This window comes from Callorhinus ursinus, unplaced genomic scaffold (assembly GCF_003265705.2).
Source record: "Callorhinus ursinus isolate GAN/ISIS: 27379988/994484 unplaced genomic scaffold, GSC_fseal_2.0 scaffold13, whole genome shotgun sequence".
NCBI lineage: Eukaryota > Metazoa > Chordata > Mammalia > Carnivora > Otariidae > Callorhinus > Callorhinus ursinus.
The window spans coordinates 36,960,813-36,988,521 of NW_027397075.1; the positions used below are offsets into that span (position 1 = coordinate 36,960,813).

The 27,709-nt window shown below is 42.2% G+C and overlaps 1 protein-coding gene across 4 annotated transcripts in view; it reads right to left on the minus strand.

Moving 5' to 3' along the window:
* ABL2 (ABL proto-oncogene 2, non-receptor tyrosine kinase) overlaps nt 1-8,174 on the minus strand; it is a 116,130-nt gene extending 107,956 nt beyond the window's left edge. For all 4 annotated transcript variants that reach the window (XM_025877731.2, XM_025877728.2, XM_025877729.2 and 1 more), the window contains exon 1: nt 7,731-8,174. In XM_025877731.2, the coding sequence (XP_025733516.1) occupies nt 7,731-7,887 (157 nt within the window). In that variant the 5' untranslated portion in view covers nt 7,888-8,174. The remainder of the gene's footprint in view (nt 1-7,730) is intronic.
* Nucleotides 8,175-27,709: the final 19,535 nt, after the last annotated feature.

Consider the following 27,709-nt stretch of genomic DNA (forward strand, 5'->3'; position numbering starts at 1 on the left):
TCAACAGACCTCCAAACATATGAACTTTCAGAGATTAAAAAAGTTGAGGCCAAAGCAAAAAGACATCTCTTCCTGCCACCAAAAGATGGTGTAAGACAGTGGACGCTTGCATGTGGACACACTCGACTTGGAACAAATGGACTTTTGAACCAGTTTTAAGTAGAACAGAGTCAATACATTACATTTTCTGACACAAATGACAATCTTTGAATAACCTTGATCCATTACTCTTCTTAATTTCACATTACTCAGTGTTCTCACAGTTCCCAAAGTGTGGCCCCCAACAAGCAGCATCAGCAATACCTGGAAATTTGTCAGAAATGCAAATTCTTAAATCCCACCTCACACCTGAATCAGAACTGCTGGGGATGGGACCCAGCAATTTGTGTTTTAACAAACTCCCCGCACTGAAGTTTGAGAACTATTCTATATAATCTGGTGAAGAATCTACAGTGAAACTCCAAATTTACCTATCCCAAAAGAAATCTGTTAACATTATCAAGTATTCTGAAATCTCCTATGTGTAGTATATGACAAAAAGCCTATTTGACTCACAAAAATCAATACAAAAGTCCTACTAAAACATGCTTTTAAAAAGAAATTTTATAATGACAGGTAAAAATACAGGGAGGCACAAAAAGGTCTCAAAGGATATCTAGACGAAGGAAGTTATATTATGAAGTCATTAAATATTGGGGCGTCTGGGTGGCTCAGTCGTAAGCATCTGCCTTCGGCTCAGGTCATGATCCCAGGGTCCTGGGATCGAGTCCCACATCGGGCTCCCTGCTCCGCGGGAAGCCTGCTTCTCCCTCTCCCACTCCCCCTGCTTGTGTTCCTGCTCTCGCTGTCTCTCTCAGGAGGGGAGAAGGTCAGAGGGAGAAGCAGGCTTCCCGCGGAGCAGGGAGCCCGATGTGGGACTCGATCCCAGGACCCTGGGATCACGACCTGAGCCGAAGGCAGACGTTTAACAACTGAGCCACCCAGGCGCCCATAAATAAAATCTTTTTAAAAAAAAAACGAAGTCATTAAATATTAACCAGAAAACAAATGTGCCAGCTTAGAATGAGGTCTCTACCTAAACGTTACATTTGCACTGGCCTGTGCTTCTGGTTCACCTTCTCTGAAGAAAAAACATTCCTATGAAAAGAGTGAGTGAAAAAGAACCATGAACTATGTGTCCTCTGACTGACACCCAGCCCCTAGGACAAATCATCCTAAGAGGATAACATTTAAAACACTAATTCAAAAATATATGTGCAACCCTATGTTTACTGCAGCATTATTTACAATAGCCAAGATATGGAAGTAGCCCAAGTGTCCAACCATAGATGAATAAATATGTGGTGCACACACACACACACACAATAGAATATCAGCCACAAAAAAAAGATGAGATCTTGCCATTTGCAACAACATGGATGGACCTGGAGGGTATTATGCTAGGTGAAATTAAGTTAGAGGAAAACAAATACCAAAAGATTTCACTTACATGTGGAATCTAAAAAACAAACGAATGAACAAAAAGCAGAATCAGACCTATAAACAGAGAACTGATGGTTGCCAGAGCAGAGGGAAGAGGGGGGAGGGATGAGCAAAATGGGTGAAGGGGTGTGGGAGATACAGGCTTCCAGTTATGGAGTAAGTCACAGGAATAAAAAGCACAGTATGGGGAGTATATTCACTGGTCCTGTCACAGCACTGTATGGTGACAGATGGTAGTTACACTTGCAGTGAGCATAGCATAATTTTTAAAATTGTTGAATCTCTATGTTGTACACCTGAAACTAATGTAACATCGTGTATCAAATATAATTCAAATTGGAAGAAAAGGAAAAAAGAGGGTAACATTTACTTTCAGGGAAAGTAAGGTCTAATGTGATTTCAAGTCCCCCAAATCCCTACCTTTTTGATGCTTTCTGAAAGTTCTTTAATAATCAAGAGTCACCTGAGAGGAAAAAAGACTTAGAGAAAACAGAGACTTAAAACGTAAGTGATAAGACAATTCTACCCTTTAGCATGCCCTCAAGATGACAAGAGCAGTGTTTTAGTTTACAAAACATGTTCACATACAACTGACATAATCTCTACAACCATCTCAAGATAAATAACAACACTGCTACTTACTGAGTACTTGGTACATAATTTTATGAGGCTGGGAGCTGTAAACTCTTTACTAATGCCTGACAGAAGATTTGGGGGTGCCTGGGTGGCTCAGTTGGTTAAGCGACTGCCTTTGGCTCAGGTCATGATCCTGGAGTCCCGGGATCGAGTCCCGCATCGGGCTCCCTGCTCAGCGGGGAGTCTGCTTCTCCCTCTGACCCTCTTCCCTCTCGTGCTATCTCTCATTCTCTCCCTCTCAAATAAATAAAATCTTTAAAAAAAAAAAAAAGACAAGATTTGAATCCAATTCTACTTCTAAAAGCCATGTTCTCTAAATCTCTACAGTAGAGCAAAATTTGGAGGCAAAGGCATGAGTTTCAGGTCCATAATTTAACAGCTATGTGACCTTAGGAAGTCATTCAATTCCTTTAACTCATCATCTATAAAACACGAAGATCAATACCTACCTATTTCAGAGTAGTTTTAAAGATCAAATGAGATAAAGGACATAAAATGTCTTCATAAACTCTAAAAATACATACACAAATATAATTATTATCATCATTCCCGATTTTGATAAAGAATGAACAGGAGAAAAAAAAAACAGTGAAAGAGGGTTGCAGGGGGAAAGATGCTTTTGTTTGGCTTTGCTTTCTTTTTAAGTATGCTAATGACCTTTAAGAAGGATCTTCAGACTTCATTATTTACCTGGGACCTTACTGTCAATTGGGCTGTGAGAAAAGAATCTGTATCATTTTGTCACTTTGCTGTAAGTTTAGACACAGTTATGTATCTGTAACTTCTGCAGATTTAGAGGTTAATAAAAATGTAACAGCTTATTTCTTTTTAAAAGTTTAGCTTCTCATAAGAATCAGTGACCATGGCGCACCTGGGTGGCTCAGTCTATTAAGCATCTGCCTTCGGCTTGGGTCATGATCCCACAGTCCTGGGATCGAGCCCTGCATCAGGCTCCCTGCTCAGTGGGGAGTCTGCTTCTCCCTCTGACTCTCACCCCCACTTGTGCTTTCTCACATAAGTAAATAAATAAATAAATAAGTATCTTAAAAAAAAAAAAAAAAAGAATCCGTGACCACATTGGGGTGCCTGGCTGGCTCAGTCAGAAGAGCAGGCAAGTCTTGATCTTAGGGTCCTGACTTCAAGCCCCACATTGGGTGTAGAGATTACTTAAATTAAAAAAAGAAAAAAGAAAAAGAAAAGAATTAGTGACCACTGTACTAGGCCACCATAACCATAATTAAAATTGTCTTGCAACAGTCTTCTTATTCTTTTCTACAGTATCATTTTCAACCTGGGGTGCCTACATCTTTCATTCTGCAAAGATTAAAACATGAAGTAAATCAGTCCACTTAAAATGATGAGTTTAAGGGAAATTATTCAAAATTTCACAATTTAAGGTTAATTTTTATAGTATTTTCAGCAAATGAGAGAAGTTGAAGTGAAATCACTCAACTGTTGCAAGGTCTGTTAGATATTAAAAAACAATTAAGTATCCAACCCTAGATTAATAGTCACAAAACATCAATTCACCAAAAGGTTCAATAGTTGAGTTCAGAAGTCATACAACCCTCACCCCTTTCGTACCAAAGCCAGCCCTATTATTTTTATTCCTTCTAAATTATTTCCATAAAAATCACTTTTGACAAGGCAAATTATTACAATGTACCTATATTAACAATAAAAAAATCTCCCTCTGCCTCTCTCTGTCTCTCATGAATAAATAAATAAAAAAAAGTTGAAAAAAAATTAAAAATACCATTTCTTTCTACAGAAGAAAAATCATGGGCTCTGATAAGCCATTTCTAAAACGTCTGTACATTTTTACTGATTACAACAAACAATATTTGATCTACATTTAAAGCTACATGTAAGCTCAAAAGCCTGCCAGACCTAATAATTTCATATATGAAATTATGTGCTAATACCTCAATACTGAAACTCAAGACAGCTATTTGTACACTACTTCCAGGATTCAGATTTTTTATGTAAATGTCAAATGATAGGTTCAGGAGCTTTTGAATCTGATTCATTTATTCATTCAATTCAGAATCTACCATGGTTTTTTTTTTTTTTTTTTAAAGATTTTTATTTATTTGAGGGAGTGTGAACAAGAGAGAGAGAAATCACAGGAGCAGGGGCAGAGGGCAGAGCAAGGAGCCAAACTCCCAGCACCCTGGGATCATGACTTGAGCCGAAGGCAGACACTTACCCGACTGAGCCACCCAGGCACCCCCTACCACGTTTTTCTAAGCAGTTCTCAACTAGGCGCAATTTGCTAAATGTCCCCTGGGGTGGAGGCAATGTCTGGAAACATTTCTGGTTGTCATAACTGGAGGCGAGGGTTACCGGAAAGGGGTGCTACTGGCATCTAGTGAGTAGATGCCAGGATGCTGCTAAACATCCTACAAAGCACAGGATAGTCCCCCCGCCAACAAGGAACCATCCACCCCAAAATGTCAATACTGCCAAGGCTGAGAAACTCTATCTATAGAAAAGTTGATAAACACTGCAGGGCACCTGGGTAGCTCAGCCGGTTAAGCATCTGCCTTCGGCTCAGGTCATGATCCTGGAGTCCCAGGATAGAGCCCCACAACGGGTTCTCTGCTCAGCTGGGAGTCCGCTTCTCCCTTTGCCCCTCATCCTGCTTGTGCTCCTGCAAGTGCTCTTTCTCGCTCTCTCAAATAAAATCTTAAAAAAAAAAAAATTAAGTCACAAAAATTTTTAAAAAAGAAAAAGCTTATAAGCATTCATCTGTCTAGAAAGAGTACTCACTTCACCTTTGTTTCCTCTATTATTTGCTAATGACAGTCTTTTCATACTTGTTTGTTACTTACTCAACAAACTTACCCTAATCCCATCCTCTCAATCAGCTTCTAACTTCCAAACTTGTTGAAAGAATAATCATTATCTCAGCCAATTTCAAAACCTCATAGTCTTTGACTCACCCCTATTTTTATAAGAGTAGTGGTAGTAAAAGCAGCAGCTAACACATATTAGCTCTTACTATGTGTCAGGCAGTAAGTGCCTTATGTATATTAACTAATTTAATCTAGGTATTATTATTATTGGTGCTCTTATCCCTATTTTACCAGTGGAGTCCAAGGCATAAAAAGGTTAAATAACTTGCCCAGGGTCACACAAATAAGCAGCTGAGCCAGGTTTCAAATCCAGGCAGAACGGCCCCAGAGTTCATGCCCTTAATAAATATTCCAAAGTGATCTCTCTTCTTTCATCCTCTATACTGAATCATGAAGCCCTTTAAGTTCTACAAGGACAGGGACTCTTGTTATGTTCACAGCAACATTCCCGGAACCCAGTTACATAATAGGTACTCAAAAATCTTGTTTATTGAATCAACTATCCCTCAAACTTACCCCTACTATTTCCTTTGCCTCTACTTAAGGCCAGTCTTGGAAAATTCACACCTGGGTTTGTTGATATATCCTATGAATCAGCCAATCATGTAAACTGATATAAGCTCCTCTGCCACATTTTCCATCACCCAGGCCCAATCAAACATACCCAAAGCTTTCTTGTGGCCGCTTCAATCAGAATCATAAAATCCTAGAGTCAGAGGCTACCTTAGGGATCCTCCAGTCCAATATTTTGCAGATAAAGAAACCCAAATATGGCAAGTAACTAAATTACGCAGCCAGGTGGAGCCAGGACCAGAACTTGATTCTTGCAATTTTTGCTCTAGGATTTACTCCTGGAGGACTTGCTTCACTCCTGCCAGATGTCTCCTCACTATCCCACCAACAAATCATGTTAATTCCCACTGTTTATGCTCAAGCTGTCTCTCCTGCCCGGCCTCCCCTCTTTTCCTTGTTGCATAGATCCAAATCCTATCCACCCTTCAAAATTTCTTCCTATTCCATTCTTCATGACATTCCTCCTTCTCTGAAAAGTTTATATCTTCAGTAAGATGCTGGAGGAAGAGAATCACTGTCACCTATTGGGCCAAGTTTAATGCATACTAACACTTCCCACAAAGCTAGGCTACTTGATGATCTTCCTTGAAAGCGTGTCATCCATTCTTTCCTCCACTGTTTTAGAAAGTGATTTTAATAAAGACTAACTCATACACAGTGCCTTCATAAAATGTTCATATATCTGGAAGAGAACCTCACTCACATCTTTTAACAGTAGACATGTAACACCTGAATGGTCCCAAATCACTTATATCTTCTCCATTTAGAAACGACTCAGCATATTCACAAAGCCCAAACCCAGAGCTCTGATACAACTTAGCTAGCAGCCACAGTTCCTTGAGTTCACCTTTCTTTGCATACTACCATCTATCATTACTTCCTCCAAAACTCCCATTTCTAACAAATAGTTCACACTTCTTTTTCTTCCTCCTCTTCCCTACATTGTGCAATATAAACACCCTCTTTTATCCTTTATTATTAGTGAAACTCCAGTTTGCTACCGCTCATCCAACCTCAACTATCCAGCCTCTATATAAGTCATAACTATCTCTTCAGCCTAAGGTCTTATGGTATCCCAACCCCATGAAGGTCAATTTTGTTTTTCCCCCTTCTCTCCTCTTCCTTCCTCTAGAAAAGTGGTCTCAAAAGTGGTGTGGGTACAGCTCAGAGGAAGCGGAAAGGATCCCCTGGGCTGCAGGAAAAAAAGTATGTACCAGAACTCTCATTATTTTTTCATCTCATCCCTTTTAAATTCTATTTCTGTGTGCATTTATAAGTTACATAACATATTGGTACAGCAGAACAAGTACATATATAATTAACAGATAATGAATTCTTGGGGTATGTGCTCTTTTACTGATAAGAAGATATGATCAAAGAACTCGGAGACAACCATTCTAAAAATACCTTGATAATGAGGCCAAAGTAATAGGTTCCAAACTAAACAGAAGATTTATGTACATATGCACACTGTAGGAAGAAAACTCTTGTTCATGTCCAAAGTCCTAACCATGCCCACCAACCTCTAACCCCTGCCAGCTTCTCAGAACTGCGTCCTACTCAAAAGAGAACACAGGAGTCTGGTAATACTTTTCATTTCCAGTTTTGGGGCGGGGGGGGGGAAGAGTCTCAAAAGCGCTGAGATACTACCCTTATCTTTGCCGTATCAGAGTATTTCAAGTCACTGCTCACTATTCTGACACTGCTCATAGTCTGAGTTATACGTGTATATACTTTATATGCCACTAGCTCCTGAGATTCAGTTCCTATTTCCAAATCCCTCGAGGCACAACTCCTTCCCTTCGCTAACGACCGATACACTAACACCTACTGGATTGAGCTCACACCTCCCAGCATCCTTGCCACCCCTGGGGATACTACCTACCATCTTCCCCAAGCCACACAGTCTGTCCCAGGGTAGAGGACAGTCCATCCACCGTCCCTAAGACCACTTCTCTTTCCTTCTCCGCCCCCGGGAGCTGCCAGCCAGGCTGGAGACGGGAGGGGGGAGGGGTGTGACTCGCCTCCCGTGACTGGCCCAGATGGCAGCGGATTCCGCCCCCACTCTCAGGCACCCCGCCACCCCTAGACCCCCTAGAGCTGCCTGTCTCCTTCCCACCCCGCCCCAATCCCACCCCCGGCCTCCCCCACGCCCTCACGCCAGCTCCCAGACACACTCACCATGCTGGGTGAAGACATTGAAGCCGGCCTCTGTGGTGCGCCCCGCCAGGTCCCGCCTGCGGCCGGAGGGCCTGGCTGCACTGCTGACCCGGATCCCGCGAGGCTGCGGCTGCTGAAGCCCCGGAGCCTCCCCGACGCGGCCCACCTGCTGCCCCATCCCTGCGCTCTCGTACTCCCGCGCCCCCACCGACCCCAGGTCACATTCCTCCCTGGCTCCGGCCTCAGGTTCCCGGCGCTGCTCCGGCCTCTCCTTCCCAGTCCAGGCCCCGGCCCCGAGCGGTCGGGCCGCCGGCGGCTCCGCGGACTCCTCAAAGCAGCCGCCGCGCTGCCTCTCAGCGACTCACAGATTCTCGTTCACCCTCCTCCTCCCGCGGCTCCGCGCCCCCAACGCCGCCGCCGCCGCCGCCGCCATCTTTAAACCACCGAGCGCTGGGAGAGCGTGGGACAGAGCGTCTCCCGCCCCCCACCCGACCAGTCACCTCCGCTACTCGGAGGGAGGGCTTCCCCGCGGCCCCGCCCCGGCCCGGCCCCACTCCGCCTGCGCCGCCCCCGCCTCCTCCCCGGGTGGGTCCCCCCAGTGCCCACCTCCTTGGCACGTCCACCGCTCCTTCAGGTCTTTCGGTCCCTGTGTGTCTTCGCGCCACCTGGGCCTCCCAGGTCTGACTTCGTCTTAGCCGACCCCTCCCAGCTTCGGCGCTACAAGCTACCGCCTTTTGGAGTTGGACGGTCTAAAGCCCTGTCCCACCTCCACCTGTCAAATCAGTCAGTTGCGCTGAGCGCCCCAGGTGCCCGGTTGAGACAGGAAAGCACAAGTCATTTGCTACTTGCCATCCAAGTGAGGATCCCTGAAACGCCCAGGAGAATCCCTTCTAATACCATTGTCAGCAGCAGGCCTAGAGTCTAAGATTATACAAAATTTACATGAAGGTAGTAAAAAGGTACATTATTATATTGTAATTTTTTGAAATTATTTCATGATGTTAAACTGCACTCGCCTCCGTTGTCTGTATTCTGCGGTCTCATTGGAGAAGCAGTTATGGCCCCATTCCTCATATTATATTACCATGAATTCCTCTTGAACTCCTTTACCGTCTAACCACGTGTTTCTGTTACCATTACAATGCTTGACAGTAAAGCTAATCTTTGCACTGGTGTGCTTTATATACCGTGCTCGGGGTCAGGTCTTCTTTTGATGACAAAGGGGGAAAAGAAAATTTCTCTTTGACTCTGTTTCTGAGTCAGAACTTACTCATCATTATATTGTCTAAAGAGAGTGACTCAAACAGCAGTTTTTTTAAACATGCACACACATACATATGTACAAACATTCACTAAGCATTGCCCCATTGCACATTCTTGCATCTTAATATTGACCCAGTTTTTTTTTAATTCTCAAGGAACTTGATAACTATCCTCTTTCTATTCCTTTCACTCCCTATTTCCCTGATAAAAAGTATCAGTTATTACAGGTACCACACTGAAAATTTGCTTAAAATTAAAGCAGACAGGATGGGAGACCTTGCAAAGAAGCAACAAAACACCCACTGGGAAGATAGGTTCAGGGGGGAAAGGTGGATGCAGCTGTCCTTTACACATCTTTCATAGAACCAGGGTGACCTTAGATGAACCATCCACTGACATTGATACTACTATCAGAGCGTTATGGAATTATTCCATTGCCATCCAGGGTGTAACCAGAAATAACTGAAAGTCTCCCCCCCCCCAAGAAAGGGAACAGAAACACTATGCTTTAGCACTAGATAGAATATGAATTTTCCATTTAGATCAAAGTTTTCCCGTGTTTAAAATATTTTTTTCCTTTTAATTCCCAAAGTGTTTGCAACTACTGGGGAAAAAAATCATTTACAAGGGACAAAGGTTATCATACAGCTAGAATTTGGTTTGTTGTTTGGTTTTTATTATCTGAGAGAATATTAATTTGGGGATAACAGTCTGGCCTCTCTGCTAATTCACGCATGGCACATAGTAGATGGGTACAGGACAGTAGTTAAGGGCAGGGACTCTGAAGCCAGACTGAGTTCAAAAACTGGGCTCTGATACTTATTGGGTATTTGCTCTTGGCAAATACTTAACCTTTTGTGTGTCAGGTCCTCATCCATGAAGTGATGGTGATAACAATAATACCTACCTGATAGGGCTGTTGTTAGAATTAAGTTGGTTGGGCGCCTGGGTGGCTCAGTTGGTTAAGCAACTGCCTTCGGCTCAGGTCATGATCCTGGAGTCCCGGGATCGAGTCCCACATCGGGCCCCCTGCCAAGCAGGGAGTCTGCTTCTCCCTCTGACCCTCTTCCCTCCCATGCTCTCTATCTCTCATTCTCTCTCTCAAATAAATAAATAAAATCTTTAAAAATATATATATCACTTTATTAGTCATTCCTACGTGATTATGCACATGTGGACTATTATCTAATACCTTTGTTTTGCATATGAAGATTCCTCTACCACTGATTCTTAAGATCCTATCTAGACTAAAGCAAATATCTTATAAGTGGCGATTTAGGATATATGCATTATCTTGTAGGTATTTTCCTTTCTTTCATTTTCAAAGTGAAATGGGAACTTTAAGAATGGGGAATGGTGATAGACTAGGGAGAAACCTATTTCATTAGGCATGGGAAATTATTTCATCTCAATATAACGAAGGCATAGTGACTTACCTGAGGATTACATTTCAACATTTAAAACAATTACATTTAAACAATCCCAAGTAGTACCATCTCAAAGTGAACTGAGGGCAGCTGTGAGCTCCAGGCAGGGGCAGAAACCAGGTGGGAAAAAGTAGCAGGGATGGTGCACAGTAGCCCAGGGACAACCTCAACCAACCGATAGCCAGGTGCTAGCATAAAAGATCAGACAGACACATCAGTAACATTAACAAGGCACATTGAAGACGTAGATGCTTATCATCTTTACCTTCCCTGTGATAGGAGCAATACCACTATTTCCAGAAGCAAGGGACGTGTGAGCAACGCTTCACTGAACCCTTTCTTTATCAGTCTGCGTTTCTAGGCTATTGCCACATTTTTACATTGTCTGTCATACCTACTTCTTCTTCTACCTCTATATGAACACAGTGTTCCTTTAGATTCAGGTCATCTTTGCTGGATTCTCCTGCTGTATAAGCCTTTTCTTCCTAGCTTCCTCACCTTTAGTACCAAGCAACTCACTAAAACAAAAATATTTCTTTCTCTCATCTCTTTGACGACTGTGTTTCCCCTCCCCTTCATTATATACAATGTCCAAATTTTTCACCTGCTTCAAAATTATTTTCTAGGACACCCTGGATTATAATTGCTTAATATGGGTCATCTCTTGTTCCTCAAACCCCCACCCCTCCTATGGCAGGCATGTGTGTTTCATCCAATTAGCCTATTTCATGATATCTTCTTTCTTCGCTACGACTTTTGAAATAATCGTATTCTCCATAATATGGCTCCCAAGTGACTCCTCTTACAGTACTCAGAATTCTACTCAAATCCTGCCTCCTTTGGGGTGCCTGTGTGGCTCAGTCGTTGGGTGTCTGCCTTCGGCTCAGGTCGTGATCCCAGGGTCCTGGGATCGAGCCCCGCATCGGGGTTCCTGCTCTGCGGGAAGCCTGCTTCTCCCTCTCCCACTCCCCCTGCTTGTGTTCCTGCTCTCGCTCTCTCTCTCTCTCTCTCTCTGTCAAATAAATAAAATCTTAAAAAAAAAAAAATCCTGCCTCCTTTATAAGAGAATCCCAGACTCATCTACAGATACTTAGTGGTTTCCCTGGATTCTACCGGTCCATACCTAAAACAACCACAGCTGGTAACAATTCTCTGCCTTAACATTCAATACCTTCCTCTAAGGTAATTGGAGGGGCCCGGGGGGGGGGTGTTGCAATCTCCACTAGTCCCTGTTTTTACCAGTCTACATTTCCAGGCCGGTAAATGTGTTTAATTTTGACATGTGGCTCAGCATCACAGGGTTGGAAAGAACCTTAGAGGTCACCTAGGCTAATCTGGAATTCCCTCGACAATAACTCCAGTGAGGGAACTCATTTATTTTGAGGAGTTGTTGTTGTTGTTGTTGTTTTTAGAGAGAGAGACAGGGACACCTGGGTGGTTCAGTCAGTTGAGTGTCTGCCTTGGGCTCAGGTCGTGATCTTAGGGTCCTGGGGCTGAGCCCAGCGGGCGTTCAGCTCCCTGCTCAATGGGGAGCCTGCTTCTCCCTCTCCCTGCCCCCCACTCATGCTCTTTCTCTCTCTATTTCAAATGAATAAATAAAATCTTTAAAAATAAAATAAAGAGAGAGAGAGAATGAGCAGGGGGCAAGTGGGGGAGGGAGAAGCAGCCTCCCAGCTGAATAGGGAGCCAGACGCCTCCTGGGCTCAGTCCCAGGACCTTGAGATATGACCTGAGCCCAAGGCAGACACTCAGCCGACTGAGCCACCCAGGCGCCCTTAAGGAGTTCTAATCGCTAAAAAGTTCATTCTAAAAATGAACTGACACATGCCTCCTTGAAACTTCTACCTGTCTCACCCTGGTCCTAGTTCTACCCAGTAGCTAAACAAAACAAATCTAACCTTTCTTCTACACAACCGCCCTTCAAATATTTGAGAACTGTCATGTTTCCCCAAATCTTTTCTTTTACTACTTGTATTCATGTATATGCTTGTCTAGTTATGTTTATCTTTGTTTATATTATCCACACAGGCTAAAAATATTTATGTAGATAAATTGGAAGAAAAAAATGTCATTTTATATGTAGCCTTTTTCCTTTTTTCCCCAGCTTTATTGAGATATAATTGACATACAACATGTGGTTTAAGTTGTACAACGTCGTGATTTGACACACATATTTTGCAAAATGATTACCACCATAGCTTTAGTTAACACCTCCACCACATCGTATAATAACCGTTTTTGTGGTGAGAACATTTAAGGTCTACTCTTTTAGGGCGCCTGGGTGGCTCAGATGGTTAAGTGTCTGCCTTTGGCTCAGGTCATGATCCCAGGGTCCTGGGATCAAGTCCCACATCGGGCTCCCTGCTCCTTGGGAGCCTGCTTCTCCCTCTGCTTCTCTGTCTCTCTCTCTCTCCCTCTGTCTCTCATGAATAAATAAATAAAATCTTTAAAAAAATAGATCTACTGTTTTAGCAACTTTCAAGTATATAGTACAGTATTATTAGGTATAATCGCCATGCTGTGCGTTAGATCCCCAGAGCTTATCCCCAAATTGGATGTTTGTATCCTTTGGCCAACATCTCTCCATTTCCCCCTACTCCAAATGCTGCTAAGCACCATTCTAGTTTCTGTTTCTATGGGTTTGGCTTTTTTATTTTTACTTTATTATTTTTTAAAGATTTTATTTTTAACTAATCTCTGTACCCAACATGGAGCTCGAACTCACGACCCCTAAATCAAGGACTGAGCCAGTAAGTGCCCCGAGTTTTGACTTTTTTAGATTCCACATTTAAGTGACACACAGTATTTGTCCTTGTCTGTCTGACTTATTTCACTTAGCATAATGTCCTCAAGGTTGCAATTTATGTTGTTGCAAATGACAGGATCTTATCCTTTCTCATGGCCGAATGATATTCCCGTGTGTGTGTGTGTGTGTGTGTGTGTGTGTGTGTGTGTGTGTGTATCACATCTTTTTTATCCATTCCTTTTAAGCTGTTTGTGCATGCAGTACTTTAGATTTATGTGTGGTTTGTCTCTGCATTGTTCTTATATTAAATCTTTAAGGGCCTGCACAGTGCCAAATACAGTTCCATTTATAGATCGACACTTTAAAAGTTTTTTTGGATGACAATGAAGAGGAGAAGGATTCTTATCTGGCTGGGAGAGAGTAAGTCATTCTCTTTGAAGATAAGGAGTTGGATTAAATGACCTCTTGGTTTTTGGGGTTTTTTTTAGCCCCAAGGGTCTATGATTCAATATTTCTTTGATTAAAAAACTTTATAAGTTATTAAAGAGACTCTTTCAATTAGCAAAGTGCTATATAAAATGTTACTAGCAGTAATAACATCTATTCATTGTAAATTAATAAATTAGTACTCCCTCCTTTTCTCTGGTAACAATGAATAGCTGACTGAACAATCCATTTGACATGTAGCCCATCAGTAACTGTAGTGTGGTGGGATTGGTTTAGAACCTATGTGTCAGGGGCACCTGGGTGGCTCAGTTGATTAAGCGACTGCCTTCGGCTCAGGTCATGATCCTGGAGTCCCGGGATCGAGTCCCGCATCGGGCTCCCTGCTCAGCAGGGACTCTGCTTCTCCCTCTGACCCTCTTCCCTCTCGTGCTCTCTATTTCTCCTTCTCTCTCTCTCAAATAAATAAATAAAATCTTTAAAAAAAAAAAAAAAGAACCTATGTGTCACTATACACATTGTTTTAAATGGGTCCTTGATCCCAGGACCCTGAGATCATGACCTGAGCTGAAGGCAGACCCTCAAATGCTCAATACACAAACACATTGTTTCTGTTTTTTTAAGATTTTATTTATTTATTTATTTGAGAGAGAGAGAGAGAGAGAGAGAGATGGCAACAGACAGTACAAGGGAGAAGGAGAAGCAGCTCCCCGCTGAGCTGGGAGCCCAATGCGGGGCTCGATCCCAGGACCCTGGGATCATGACCTGAGCCGAAGGCAGACGCATAAGCGACTGAGCCACCCAGGCCCCCCTACATACATGCCATTTCAGTTGCATAACAAACCATCCCCAAACCTAGGGCTTAGAACAACAGTGATTTATTACTCCTTGCAATTCTATAGACTGCTGGCCAGTTCTGCCAAAGGGACCTCGGCTCACTCATGTGACAGCACTCAGAGGAAGGGTCAGCTGAGCTGGAATGTTCACCTTGGCCTCATTCACATACTGGCAGTTGGTGCCACTGTTAGTTAGTGTCTCAGTTCTCCTCCATCTGGCTCCTTATGGGCTGAACTGTGCCCTCCCCCAAATTCAAAGGTTGAAGTTTATGACTCTATTTGAAGATAGGATTTTAAAGAGGTGATTAAGTTAAAATGAGGTCATTAGGGTGGCCCCTATTCTGATATGACCCATGTCCTTATACGGAGAGGAAGTTTAGACACAACCCGCACAGGGGAAGACCATGTGAAGTCATGAGGAGAACATGGCTATCTACAAACCAAGGAGAGGTCTTGGAAGAAGCCAACCTTACCGAAACCTCAATCTCATCTTTCTAGCCTCCTGAACTTTGACAAAATTAATGTCTGTTGTTTAACTCTCCCAGTCTGAGGTACTTTGTTATGGCAACACTAGCAAACCGAGATAAACAATCTAACCTTAGAGAGTAAGAGGTGTATTGGTTTGCTAGGGCTACGGTAACAACATACCACAGCCCCGGTGACTTATGCAACAGAAATTCATTTTCTCACAGTTCGGTAGGCTGGAACTCCGATGATGCCACCAGTGTCAGCAGGGTTGATTCTGAAGGCTATGAGAAAGAATCTGTTCTCTGCCTGTCTCCTAGCTTCTGGCGGTTTGCTGGTAATCTCTGGTATGGAGAAGCAGTACCCCGCTTCTGCCTGCACCTTCACATGCTTGCTGTTCTTTCTACCTTTGTCTCCATCGAAATCTCCCCCCTTTTTAAGGACATCAGTCCTATCAGATAAGGGCCTATCCTAATGACCTGATTTTAACCTGACTGCCTCCCTACAGACTCTATCTCCAAATGAATTCACATCGTGAGGTACTGGGAGTGAAGACTTCAACATACGAACTTCGGGAAAAAATACTCAACCCATAACACGGAGCTTCCTCATAGCATGGTGGTTGGTCTCAGGATTCTAAGACAGCATGACTATAAGCTGCAAAATCTCTTGCGGCTTAGGCTCCAAGACTCTCACAACACCATTTCCACCCATTCCATTAATCAAAGTAAGTCACAAAGCCAGCCCAGACTTAAAGAATGGGTAAAGAGACCCCAGGCCTTCATAGGAAGATTAGCAAAATATAGCCATGTTTTCAATCTTCCATGGGGTCTTATCCTTTTTTATAATTAACTATGTAACCTTAGGCTAATCATAAAAGCATAGATTCTTAGAATCAGAAGGGAACAAGGCCAATTTTATTGCCACTAACACATACATTTCCTCTGCCCCTTTCTTATTCCCAGGCCACCTTCTCCATCCATACCATGGGCTACTCCTGCATGAACCCATCAAGCCTCTGTGCCTGAGCTTAGGCTGTTACCTCTGCCTTGAAAGTCAATTATCTCTTCCTTTATTTCCATCTTTTTATTGAAGCATAATCTTTATACAGGAAAGTGCACACGCACGCGTACTACTTGATGAATTTCACAAACAAAACACATCCATGTCATCAGCATCCAAATCCAGAAGCATAACATTAACAGCACCCCAGAAGCACTCTCATGTCCTCTCCCAGCCTTCACCCATACCCTCCCCACTCCACAAAGGTAACAAATCTTCTGACTTTAATAGGATATGTTAATTTTTTCATGTTTTTGTACTTTATATGATGGAATCATACACTATGTAATCTTTTTCTTTAAGATTTTATTTATTTATTTTTAAGATTTTTTTTTTAAATTTATTTATTTTACAGAGAGAGACACAGAGAGAGAGGGAATACAAGCAGGGGGAGTAGGAGAGGGAGAAGCAGGTTTCCCACTGAAAAGGGAGTCCGATGTGGGACTCCATCCCAGGACCCTGGGACCATGACCTGAACCAAAGGCAGACGCTTAACGACTAAGCCACCCAGGTGCCCCAAGATTTTATTTATTTATTTGAGAGAGAGAATGAGAGATAGAGAGCACGAGAGGGAAGAGGGTCAGAGGGAGAAGCACACTCCCTGCCGAGCAGGGAGCCCGATGTGGGACTTGATCCCGGGACTTGAGGATCATGACCTGAGCCGAAGGCAGTCGCTTAACCAACTGAGCCACCCAGGTGCCCCAATATGTAATCTTTTGTGTCTGACATCTTTTACCCAAAATAATGTATGTGTGATTCATTTCTATTTTTGTTTATACTTGTAGGTTATTTATTTTTTAAGTAAGCTCTAGGCCTAATGTGGAGCTTGAATCCATGACCCCAAGATCAAGACCAAGACAGGCACCCCATATACTTGTAGGTTCTTTTTCATTGCTATATAGTATTCCACTGTATGAGGCTATGTTATACCTTATTTAACCATTCTACTACTGATGAACATTTGTGTAGTTTTCATTTGGGGCTATTATAAATACTGCTGTTATTAATATCCTAGTACGTGTCTTCTGGTGACCATAGATTAGCATTTTGTTAGATATTTACCTAGAACTTAGGACTAAGTGAGAACTAGATACTATCTAATATTCCAAAGTGATTTTACCAATTTATACTCCCACAAATAGTGTGAAAGAGTTTTAGTTGCTCCAGATTATCGATAACCTCCATCCTTTAAGATTTTAATCCATTTTACACTTCTTTTGCTGCCTAACTCCTATTTGTTTTTTTAAGACTCAGCTTAGGAGTCACCCTCTCTAAGAAGCCTAACTGACATGCTGGATTAGAAGGAATCACCCTTGGGCGCCTGGGTGGCTCAGTTGGTTAAGCGACTGCCTTCGGCTCAGGTCATGATCCTGGAGTCCCGGGATCGAGTCCCACATCGGACTCCCTGCTCAGCAGGGGGTCTGCTTCTCCCTCTGACCCTCTTCCCTCTCATGCTCTCTATCTCTCATTCTCTCTCTCTCTCTCAAATAAATAAATAAAATTAAAAAAAAAAGAAGGAATCACCCTTATCTGTACCCTAGTTGTTTGTTTCTTTGTTTTAAGACTTTATTTATTTGAGAGAGAAAGAGAGAGAGAGCAGAAGCAGGGGGAAGGGCAGAGGGAGAGGGAGAAGCAGACTCCCCACTGAGCAGGGAGCCCGATGTGGGGCTCGATCCCAAGACCCTGAGATCATGACCTGAGCCGAAGGCAGACGCTTAACCAACTGAGCCATCCAGGCACCCCTCTGTACCCTAGTTTTTAGAAGCTATCTGTTTAGAGTTGTTGAGGTTAGTGTGAAGAATGACAGACTGGTCCATGTATAATCTGGAACACATCTTTGGTGAACGATTTAGCAGAATCTATTATTACGTACACTCAGTATATATACACAGTATATCAATCCATACATCCAAAATGCCTACAAATTTTTTTTCCAAAGATTTTATTTATTTATTTGAGAGAGAGAGAATGAGAGATAGAGAGCACGAGAGGGAAGAGGGTCAGAGGGAGAAGCAGACTCCCCGCTGAGCAGGGAGCCCGATGTGGGACTCGATCCCGGGACTCCAGGATCATGACCTGAGCCGAAGGCAGTCGCTTAACCAACTGAGCCACCCAGGAGCCCCCTACAAATTTTATATGTACACAAAGATACATGTTCAAGTATGGTCACAGTATTGTTTGCTTTTATTTTATTTTATTTTAAGATTTTATTTATTTATTTGACAGAGAGAGACAGTGAGAGCAAGAACACAAGCAGGGGGAGTGGGAGAGGGAGAAGCAGGGAGCCCGATGTGGGGCTCGATCCCAGGACCCTGGGATCATGACCTGAGCCAAAAGCAGATGCTTAACCGACTGAGCCACCCAGGCACCCCTGTTTGTTTGTTTTTAAAGATTTTATGTATTTATTTGTCAAAGAGAGAGAAAGAGAGAGAGAGCCCAAGCAGGGGGTATGGCAGGCAGAGGGAGAAACAGGCTCCCCGCTGAGCAAGGACCCTGGGATCATGACCCGAGCCGAAGGCAGACACTTAACTACTGAGCCACCCAGGCACCCCCACAATATTGTTTTTAATAGTGGGAAATTGAAAGCGACTAACTTTCTACCAATATGTAAATAGTTAATGTAATGCTAAGCCCTGTTTTTTTTTTTTTGTTTTTTTTTTAGAGGAGGATAAAATAGGTATATATGTAAGGGCTTAGGAAGATCCAAAGTATATTGGGAGAAAAAAAAAACCCACAAGTCACAAAACAATATGAAAGCCTCCCCGGGCAGGGTACTGGGGAACAGTTCCCAGAGGAAGGAAGGTAGTATTGATAACCAGGCCTGCTACCATCTTGTTTGGACAAACTTCAGCATTTGCTACTACGTTTATGCCTCTTTCTGAAAACTTCTCTCTGTTTCTTTACCTATAATATGAAGTTAATAATAACATCTATTTTCAAGAGTTGGATGAGGAGTTAATATATGTGAAGGTCCTAGAACAGCCACAGGAGATTGGTCTAGGGATGGTCAGCTGACTCAAGCTTGACCGATTACAATCCTTCCCCCCAAATTTTGGCATTGAAATTGAGAGGCCAGCCCCTCTTCGAGAACCTGGACCATGAGATGTAAAGAACAAAATATTTTGGCAGCCATGTTTCCCCTATTTGGAGTAGAGAAGAAGAGGGAACTGGCATGCAGGGAGAAAACCAAGCATTTATCTTTATAATCTGTTTTTTGCTTCAGCCAACTTAAGCTGATTTTCTGTCATAATCCTAACCAATACAATCAATGCAAATGCTCTGCTACAACCATGTTTATTTAATGCAAATTACTTATACACAATTGGTAAATTGGAGAACAATTTCAGTAAAGCAAATAAGTTGTGCAACGTCATTTGGACCTTTCCCAGCATGTTAATGTTTTGAAGTGATCAGTAATAACCTTCCTCACAATTAAAGAGAAAGCTTTAGCAATAAATGAAGACTTAAAAAAAAAGAGAGAGGGGCGCCTGGGTGGCTCAGTTGGTTAAGCGACTGCCTTCGGCTCAGGTCATGATCCTGGAGTCCCAGGATCGAGTCCCACATCGGCCTCCCCGCTCAGCGGGGAGTCTGCTTCTCCCTCTGACCCTCCCCCTCTCATGTGCGCTCTCTCTCTCTCTCTCAAATAAATAAATAAAATCTTTAAAAAAAAAAAGAGAGAGAGAGAGCTGAAAATCCCGCAGTCCTTTATTGTAAATATAAGTGGCTTCCTTTATAAGTGCTTTCCTTTAGTGGGCAAGTGACTAGTTTACTGGCTTCAGGAACTGCTGTATTTTCCACTGAGCTACTGAGAAAAGCTCCAAGTGCTGATGAAGGAGCTGCAAAGACATTTTCACATGTTTTCCTTACGGATGCCTTGCCAGGCCTTCCTTAGCTTCCTTGCTTCCTCTCCAGCTTCCTAACCGTATCTCTTGAGACTGCTTTCTGCAAAAGAAGCAAGCTGAATTTATTTCTCATTGTTCCCTCTGCTAAAATATAGTTCCCTTTCCAGGATGCCTGGCTAATTCCTACTTAGCTCTTAGGCCCAGTCTTCCCTTGGGAGGACTTCCCAACCCCTGGTCTAGGTTAGATTACCTCACTTTCATACCACTGTGTGCTTCCATAGCAACTTCTTATTCCCTACCAAACATCCCACATTATTGTAATGACTTGTTTATTATCTGTCTTCCTGACTAGATTCTAAGCTCTATGAGGGCAAGAAGAGGGTCAGTCTCATTCACCAGTCTCATTCACTAGCAACTAGTACAGTGCCTGGTATACACAAAATGCTCACTAAATATTTATTAAATAAAATAGAACATTAGAAATCCCTATTTTCTATATATTCTACAAATAATTTTAAAATATATTTCTTTTTTTTCTTAAAGATTTTATTCTTAAGTAATCTCTACACCCGGGCGCCTGGGTGGCTCAGTTGGTTAAGCGACTGCCTTCAGCTCAGGTCATGATCCCGGAGTCCCAGGATCGAGTCCCACATCAGGCTCCCTGCTCAGCAGGGAGTCTGCTTCTCCCTCTGACCCTACCCCCTCTTGGGCTCTCCCTCTTTCACTCTCTCTCTCTCTCTAATAAATAAATAAAAATCTTTAAAAAAAAAAAAAGTAATCTCTACACCCAACATGGGGCTCAAACTTACAAGCCCAAGATCAAGAGTTGCATGCCCTACCAACTGAGCCAGCCAGGTGCCCCCTCAAACATATTTCTTTTGAAAAGTTAAGTAGAAATCTGTCAGAGTAATAAATTTTCATTTTAGGAGATTTGGAAAATGTGGAAAATTATAAAGAAGAATGACAATGTTGTCTACAATCTCCCCATTCAGATATAAATATTTTTGGTGGTTTTCCTTTCAGTTTTTTTCCTTTGTGCCTATATATGCATGCATTTAAGTTTTTGTTATTTTTTTAATATTTTTAAAATTTATTTGACAGAGAGAGAGACAATGAGAGAGAGAACACAAGCAGGCGGAGCAGGAGAGGGAGAAGCAGTGTCCCCGCCAGACTCAAACAACTGCTTATTTCAACACTCAAATTTCCCAGATTTGGAAATGAGAGTGCATTTGAGTGAGCCCTTGTACACTTTGGACACATCTCACCATTCTTCTGGCACAGCCCAGAGTCAGCTATTTTCCTGCTCCAAATCCGTTTCAGATCATTTCTTCAAGGAGCTCTGGTTCCTCTCAGTAGAAGATGGTATTCAGAAGCCAAAATCTAGGCACTAGAGGTGCTACTGCTTTTGGAGTGTTGCTAATGTCACATATTTTCATGGATAAAAGTAAGGAACATTATATATTTTAAATTATATATCACATTTCATAATTGTAAATAAATATAGATGTACATTTCCATCTATATAAATAGAAAAACCATGAAAACACCGGGGGCTGTCATCAGGGGCATCAGACCTGTAGTGACATAGTACTCTGCACTTAGAACCTGGTTTAATAAGAACTCAGCTCTCGGGGCGCCTGGGTGGCTCAGTCATTAAGCATCTGCCTTCGGCTCGGGTCATGATCCCAGGGTCCTGGGATCGAGCCCCACATCGGGCTCCCTGCTGAGCGGGAAGCCTGCTTCTCCCTCTCCCACTCCCCCTGCTTGTGTTCCCTCTCTCGCTGTGTCTCTCTGTCAAATAAATAAAATCTTTAAAAAAAATAAAAATAATAAATAAAAACTTGGCTCTCACCATCTCGAAATTCTTCTATTTACTTGTTTATTTATTTATATTTTTTATTCTTTTCATTTTTTAAAATTAATTTAGTTTTTAAAATTTTATTTATTTATTTTAAGTAATCTCTACACCCAACATGGTGCGCGGACTCATGACCCCAAGATCAAGAGTCACATGCTCTACCGACTGAGCCAGCCAGGTGCCCTGAGGGTTTCCTTTTCTCCACATCCTTGCCAACATTTGTCATTTCTTGTCTTTTTGATTCTAGCCATTCAGACAGGTGGGAGGTGATATCTCATTGGGTGGTTTTGATTTGTATTTCCCTAATGCATCTTTTCATGTGTTTGTTGGCCATCAATATGCCTTCTTTGGAAAAATGTCTATTCAAGTCCTCTGCCCATTTTTAATCAGATTATTATTATTATTATTATTTGGTGTTGAGTTGTATAGGTTTTTTACCCTTTTTGGATATTAATCCCTTATCAGATATGTTATTTGCAAATATCCTCTGCCATTCAGTAGGTTGTCTTTCAGTTTTGTTGATGGTTTCTTTTGCTGTGACAAAGCTTTTTATTTTGGTGTAGTCCTAATAGTTTATTTTTGTTTCCTTTGCCTGAGGAGACATATCCATAACTATGTTGCTAACACCGACCATCTTGAAATTCTTTTTTTTTTTAAGATTTTAGTTATTTATTTGACAGAGAGAGAGACAGCGAGAGAGAGGGAACACAAGCAGGGAGAGTGGGAGAGGGAGAAGCAGGCCTCCCGCTGAGCAGGGAGCCCGATGCAGGGCTCAATCCCAGGACCCTGGGATCATGACCTGAACCAAAGGCAGACGCTTAATGACTGAGTCACCCAGGTGCCCCCATCTTGAGATTCTTAATTCTGAACGAGGGACCCCATGTTTCTATTTTGCACAGGGTCTCATAAATGAAGTAGTCTGTTCTGAATATACTAAAGCCTTCCATTATAATGCAACACTATAGGATTCCTTTTAGTTCTTTCCCTTTCTATAACAGGTAAGTCCATTCTCTGCTAGTAAGAAACCTGGTTGATTTTCTGACTATATTTATTTCTTTGACCATGCCCCTTGTATGTAATAGATCTCCCGTGAGTGCCGCTGCTTCCTCCCTTACGTGGGTACTCTCTTCATGAAGTTTAGGCTCTGTCACCTCAGACTGGGCCACCCTTCCACATGGTTGCTCTTCTGATGCTATTCGGGTTCTGACAGTTCATGCAAGGCTGTTGCTCCACAAAGATGCTGTCCTTACCCCACTTGAACTCTGACTCACCCCCTCCCCACTGGCTGGCTGTCCTTCCAATACGGATTCTCCTTCTACCCTGCTGGGGCTCAGACAAGATATCCTGAGTCGCCCCTCTGTCGGCATAGTGCTTAAACAAACAAAGAAATGGATATAGACCAGACTAGAAAATATGAGTACATTACAAAAGTAAGTGTTGTTTCCTGAATTTTTTAAAAATCAGATATTAGTGCATGTGTGCAGGCACAGGTGGGCATGCACATGTGTACATAACTGGATTGTAATGTAAAATACATTTTTTACTTTGGAGTGAAGTAAAACAAAATTCAAAAACCATATATACACAGTATGATCTCAACGTTGCTTTTATTTTTTTAAGATTTTTACACGCAGAATTACACCACCTTTTTTTAAAAGTAATTCATTTATTTATTTGACAGAGAGAGAGAGAGAGAGAGAGCACAAGCAGAGGGAGAAGCAGGCTTTCCTGCTGAGCAAGGAGCCCAACGCGGGGCTCAATCCCAGGACCCTGAGATCATGACCTGAGCCAAAGGCAGACGCTTAACCCCCTGAGGCACACACGTACCCTCAATGTTGCTTTTTTAAAAAGGATCACATACACCTACACAAGGAACAGGAACTATGTGAAGTGATGGATGTGTGTGTGTGTGTGTGTGTGTGTGTGTGTGTGTTTTATGGATGTGTTAACTAACCTTATTATGGTAATTGTTCCACAATATAAACACAGATCAAATCATCACTTTTAACAATTGGGGGCAGTTAAAGGACAACTTTCACTATTTAATCTATGTCCTACAATACTTTAAATTCTTAGGATGGAGTTAAGTTGCATATTATTTGTTTAAAAAATAAAAAATAGGGGCGCCTGGGTGGCTCAGTCGTTAAGCGTCTGCCTTCGGCTCAGGTCATGATCCCAGGGTCCTGGGATCGAGCCCTGCATCGGGCTTCCTGCTCAGTGGGAAGCCTGTTTCTCCTTCTCCCACTCCCTCTGCTTGTGTTCCCTCTCTCGCTGTCTCTCTCTGTCAAATAAATAAATCTTTAAAAAATTTTTTTAATTAAAAAATAAAAAATATGGGGTGCCTGGGTGGTTCAGTCATTGGGCGTCTGCCTTTGGCTCAGGTCATGATCTCAGGGTCCTGGGATCCCCTGCTCAGCGGGGAGCCTGCTTCTCCCTCTCACTCTCCCTCTGTGCTCTCCGCCCCCCTCTCAAGTAAATAAATAAAATCTTCAAAAAAAAAAAAAAAAGAGGGCGCCTGGGTGGCTCAGTTGGTTAAGCGACTGCCTTCGGCTCAGGTCATGATCCTGGAGTCCCGGGATCGAGTCCCGCATCGGGCTCCCTGCTCAGCAGGGAGTCTGCCTCTCCCTCTGACCCTCCCCCCTCTCATGCTCTCTCTCTCTCTCTCTCTCTCATTCTCTCTCTCAAATAAATAAATAAATAAAATCTTTTAAAAAAAAAAAGAAAGCAATTTTGAAAAAAGTAAATATATTCAGGATAATGGGATCCAGGTTTCTCACTATTGGAGAAAGATGTTACAGACGTGGAAACGGAGAAAACCGTTAAATAAAATAAGGGACCATAAGTCCATGCTGATATAAATCAATATATAAATAATTCAAAAGTTGAAATCACAAGTTATGTATATGTTTCAAATTACCTCCCCACAAAATATGTATTAATACATACTTATTAATGAAGAGACACTCTACTATGGAGAAAACTTGATAGACACCATCTTAATCAAGTAATTGAAATAAACAACATCATTGTGGGGCTAATGAAAATCATGCTCCAGCCAACAGCCTGAAGGAGAACATGGATCTTCCTACCAAAAATGAGTCATCTGAATCTAATCATCAGGAAACCCAAAACTGAAACCCACTGAAATCCCAAATGAGAGACATTCTACAAAACAACTGTCAAGTAATCTGCAAAAGTGTATCATGAAAGTCAAAAGACTGGGGAACTATTTCAGAATGAAAGGTCTAAATGCTAAAGAGACATTGCAATGTAAAGACAACATGTGATCCTGTACATTAATTAATTAATTAATTTATTTATTTATTAAAAGGGATGTTGGGCAAAATTTGAATGGGATCTGAAGTAAAAACTACCAGTATGTGAGTGTTAGTTAATTGTGATTATATGGGCGAATGTTTATAGAAAATGCACGCTAATGTAGTAAGGAATAAAGGCACATCAAATTGGCAACTCACTCTCAAATAGTTCGGATGCCTCCCCACCACCCAAACAAGATATATAGGTCTATAATATTCCTCTCATTGACTAATCTAATAATCTTATCAAAAAAGAAACAAGGTTACCTTAGAATGACTTATTTATAATGAACACTGGCTATCTGTCTGTTGCAGGGTTGTGGAGCTCAAAGGCCAAGAAAGAATTCTTGAGACATTGTATGGCGCAACTTAGTAAGTTTATTTAAGTGGCACAGGGACAGGACCCATGGGCAGAAAGGCTGCACTTTTGCCTTATGAAGCTGGTGGTTATATGCTTGGTGCTCAATGGGGAAGGGACATGCAGGGATTATTAAATCATGGATGTTTTCTTTGAATTTCTACTGGTAAAACTACTCCTGCGAGATTTCTCTGGTGCTTATTGTTCACTTGGATATTAACTATCAGTGAGATATACAGGCAGTCATGAGACCCTTTAAGAATGGAGAAACCAGTGATGCCTGGATGGCTCAGTCCATTAATCATCTGTTTGCCTTTGGCTCATGTCATGATCCCAGGGTCTTGGGATCAAGTTCCGCATCATCGGGCTCCTTGCTCAGCAGGGAGCCTGCTTCCCCCTCTGCCTGCCATGCTCTCTCTCTCTCTCTGACAAATAAATAAAATCTTTTTTTAAAAATGTAGCAACCACAAGTGCCTGGCTAGCTCAGTAGGAAGAGCATGCAATGCTTCATCTTGGGGGCATCAGTTCAAGCCCTGTCTTGGGTGTAGAGACCACTCAAAAAAAAAATAAAGCAAATTAAAAAAAAGAGAATGTAGCAACCAGCACCTATTTGATCTTTATTGAAACCATGCAGGCTATAGGTCAACCTTCTGGGCTAAAGGTGAACATTTTTCTGTTTCTATCCCTCTTGTCTGTAGTAGTTACTGCCTCTGTGTGTGTGTGTATGTGTGTGTGTATCCTGCCAAATTATCTATTAATTAGCTTTTGGTCAAGGATTGGGATTACAGTCTCAAAGGGACATATTTCTGAAAATTTCTCATCTCCATGTCTCTGATATTTTAGGGATTGCTGTCCATGCTAGAGCAATCAAGCTTCCCAGTTTGCTGGGGATTGTCCCAGTTCTAGCCCTGAAAATCCCACTTAATTGGAAACCCCTCATGGGACATGAAAAGTGCCAGTTGTTCCCCACCCCTGCAGTAGGTGTGGGGAAAAGTGCAAAAGCCATGTGACAGCTCACAAAAATGGAGGCTGAAAGCATTTGGTGTCTAACAGCTTAGACACAAATTAGCCACCTTCTGTAGTACATGGTAGCTGTTTTTCCATTGAGGCTGATGTTGACAACCTTGATGACCAGTTCACAGTAACAGATCATCCATTGTTGCCTTACCATCCATTGTTGCAATTTAAATGGGAAATTTAAATGCCTTGTGTAACAATCTGGTTTGGGTTTTGCCAGTGCATTAACTGTTGTGCTTTGTATCAAGATAACGCTAGTTTAATTTTTAACACTGTGAATTTTGTGACCATACTTTCTAAGAATTCAGATAATGAAAAACAATTATAGTCCCTACACCAGCAAGACCTGCACATCACTGAAAAAGAAAGCTCAATAACTGTGTTATTTTAATGAGAGGTAGATAGGAGGACCCATATCATAGGATTAAGGAGGTCAATAATCAAAACAGGGTGTACTGCACAATTTGCAGAAAAGAATTTGGGATTGAACATGGTAAAAAGCAAGTGAAAGTACTGACTTTGACAATCTCACAAATTCAGGATAAGAAAGGCAAGTACTTCTATAACAATACAAGTTTTTCATCTCCTCAAAAGACACCATTACTCAGTGTAAACAGTTGTTATTTAATTAACTTGGGTGCACCAAACAAGCTGACTTTGATGGCATTATTTGTATCTTTCCTTGATTGTTTTATGAAACTGGATAAAGTTATATTTCCTAATTCAGAGGTAGCAACTACAATGTCTTGTTAGGGGCGCCTGGGTGACTCAGTTGATTATGTGTCTGTCTTTAGCTCAGGTCATGATCCCAGGGTCCTGGGATTGAGCCCCAGGCTGGGCTTCTTGCTCAGGAGGGAGCCTGCTTTTCCTTCACCCCCTCTGCTCATTATCTCTCTCTATCTGTCTCAAATAAATAAATAAAATCTTTAAAAAAAAAAGTCTTGTTGGCAAACGAAAGGGAAATTTTTGATGGCAGATATGTTGGCCCCTTAGAATATAGAGCTGATTCTGACAGATCCTACCAACAATCATGCTTTCTTTTTTTTTTTTTAAAGATTTATTTATTTTGAGAGACTGAGAATGAGAGAGAGAGAGAGAGAGAGAGTGCACATGAGAGGGGGGAGGGTCAGAGGGAGAAGCAGACTCCCCGCCAAGCAGGGAGCCCGACGCAGGACTCGATCCCGGGACTCCAGGATCATGACCTGAGCCGAAAGCAGTCGCTCAACCGACGGAGCCACCCAGGCGCCCAACAGTCATGCTTTCTGCAATGTATCAAGGGATGCCTCAAATCACAGGAACAACAAAAAACATTCCCCCTAGCTCTTAGGCATTTTGATTTTTAAAAAGGAGTTTCAAAAGATCTTC